This window comes from Montipora capricornis, chromosome 14, assembly GCF_036669925.1.
Source record: "Montipora capricornis isolate CH-2021 chromosome 14, ASM3666992v2, whole genome shotgun sequence".
Classification (NCBI taxonomy): domain Eukaryota; kingdom Metazoa; phylum Cnidaria; class Anthozoa; order Scleractinia; family Acroporidae; genus Montipora; species Montipora capricornis.
Window position 1 is genome coordinate 372,501 of NC_090896.1, and position 2,500 is coordinate 375,000.

General features: G+C 37.5%; 1 protein-coding gene across 1 annotated transcript in view; it reads right to left on the reverse strand.

Moving 5' to 3' along the window:
* LOC138032446 (uncharacterized) overlaps positions 1 to 2,297 on the reverse strand; it is a 12,479-nt gene extending 10,182 nt beyond the window's left edge. Inside the window, exons 1-2 of the mRNA XM_068880126.1 lie at positions 2,071 to 2,297; positions 735 to 800 (exon numbers count right to left, since the gene is read on the reverse strand). Coding sequence (XP_068736227.1) covers positions 735 to 800; positions 2,071 to 2,217 — 213 coding nt within the window. The 5' untranslated portion in view covers positions 2,218 to 2,297. The remainder of the gene's footprint in view (positions 1 to 734; positions 801 to 2,070) is intronic.
* Between the last annotated feature and the right edge of the window lie 203 nt (positions 2,298 to 2,500).

Consider the following 2,500-nt stretch of genomic DNA (forward strand, 5'->3'; position numbering starts at 1 on the left):
CTGCGAATAGGCTAGTTTTGAAAATGTGCAGCAACAAAAGAACAGAGTTCAGGGGAATCATTTCCATTTTCCTTTGTTCAAAACAAAACTTAATTTGAACAAAGGAAAATGCAAATTATTTCTCTGAACCTCGACCCTGTTCTTTTGTTGCTGCACAATTCACAACTAGCCTATTCAAGTGCATAAATCCAAGTTCTGCTACAACCTACTAAAAATATATCATGATCATGTTTGCCAAAACAGAAGAATGAAGGGCTTCGTTTCAAAAGAAACTGTAGTGTTTCATTGTTTTATGTTCTGCCCCATATTTCCAATAACAATAATCTTGGACAAAACTTGTTAGGAAAATGTGACGTTCTAATTTGTCTGTGTGATAAAGAGTAAATTCTTCCTACTTCCCCCCTCCCCCCATTCCAATGTTGTTTTAAAAAGCAACCAAAGGCTTGCACAGTATTTTGCCTCACATTATCAACATTGGTATGGAGGGAAGGGGGGAAGGACCAATATATTTTGTGAGTGCGTGCCAAATATGCTTAAGCTAGAATTTTTCCCAAGAGTTTTGTCCAAGATTGCTGTTCTTTTGTTGCTGCACAATTCACAACTAGCCTATTCAAGTGGATAGAGGGCTTCGTTCCAAAAGAAACTGTAGTGCTTCATTTTTTATGTTCTGCCCCATATTTCCAATAACAATAATATTTATTAAAAAGCAAAACAACTGCAGTCATGAAACTTACTAAACACTTGTCCGGTTTACTGTCATCTCTTGCACCAACATAACCCAGAACACCTGCAATGATAACCTAGTGAAGGCAATAAAACTCAGTTTAAAATATCAACGATCAATAGCACAATCCAGGGGTACAAATGCGTAACAAGGGCCAAGTATGTTTTTTTTGAAAAAAATCTCTGTTCTTGTCTAATTAGTGCTTAATTCGTTGTATCTAACCTTATTTTAACCCATTGACTCCCAGGGGTTCCCCATTGACGAGTAAAACCATCTGGCGTGAGACAGAGTTAAACACTCTGGTGTTTGACATACTAAGCGGGCTGGTTTAGGCCGGTTTGGGCGTCAAAAGGTTAACAAAACCAAGTAAAACATGCTAATTAACCTATTGACGAGTAAAATCGCCTGGCCTTAGACAGAGTAATATATACTGTGGTGTTAGAAAGAGTATTTAAAAAATTAAGTATCGCCAGTTTAGGCCACTTCAGGAGTGAAAGGAATAATTATTAATTAATTAGGCAAAAAATTATAATTACCCATCATCCTTCGAGGTCTGGGTCTCTTAGCAGGATTTGACTAATACACACATTTTCTATCAATTTATTACCTAATGTAATGTCTTTAACCATATCTTGAAGAAAATGTCTAAACCTGCTGATTAATTTTAATGATTACCCTTGACCCTTTGTGAACGTGGTCATTTTTACAGTATTTGTCAATTATTTGAATGTCTTGCTGCATAGACCGAATGCATAAATGGCGGCCAAAAAGATATTCTTTTGTTTATGTGCTAATTAGCCTCACTAGCCTCGTTTGCATGGACAAAATACAAAAGAAAGGTTGCTTGAGAGCGAGGCTAGTGAGTCTCATTAGCACATAAACAAAAGAATACAATTTTGGCCGCCATTTATGCATTCGGTCAAATATTCTTAATTTTAATGACTAAAACAACATTAAAAGTAATCAAGACTTAATTCTGATCACAGACAGCACTTCAAAGGTTCAGTCTTTGCTCAATAAAAGTAACTTCTGATCATTCTGCTTGTAAAATTGTGACTTGTACATTAATATACCGCTTGACAAGTGCTAGGATTAGCCTCGCTAAATCAAGCACTAAATACTCACAACCTCCTTCCCTTCGAATTCGTTTATATAATTAGGCCACCTTGTCCATTTTGGAACTTTCGATCCTCAAAAAAGAACACCTGATCGCGGGTTACGATGTTCTCTTTCGAAATTTTTCTCTCAAATACTTCCTTCAAATTTCAAGTTTGAAATGAAGAAGGAACTACGCAAGATCCTTGCAGGAATCCTTCTTTCTTCGAGTCGCACATATTCTTACTCACCCAAACTCCAATCCAGATTCCAAAGCTCGCCTTTGCACTCCAGTGGTCTACAGAAATGACTAGTGAAGTACCAAAAACGATCATCAAAGCACCAAAAACCATCTGTGCGATGGATAATCCTCTTAGAAGGCCACCTCGATAAGCCATGATTGCTGAGAAATTGCAAGTAAAATGGATGTCACCAACAAGGAAGTTTGCTGCTCCGCAAATAACATTTGACGTCAATCCTACCCATACTCGCTCGACTTTCTCTAAACACAGGAACCCCAAGCTCAGTGTGAGCATGGCCGACAAAATACAAGGATTTGTATGCGAATTCCGATAAAAAGCTTAAGAAGATAATTATATTTTACAAAATCTCAACCCTAGCCTGACCTTATTGCCATTGTGGTTAGCTTCTTCCTGTGTGGTTATTTTCCAGATTCGACGC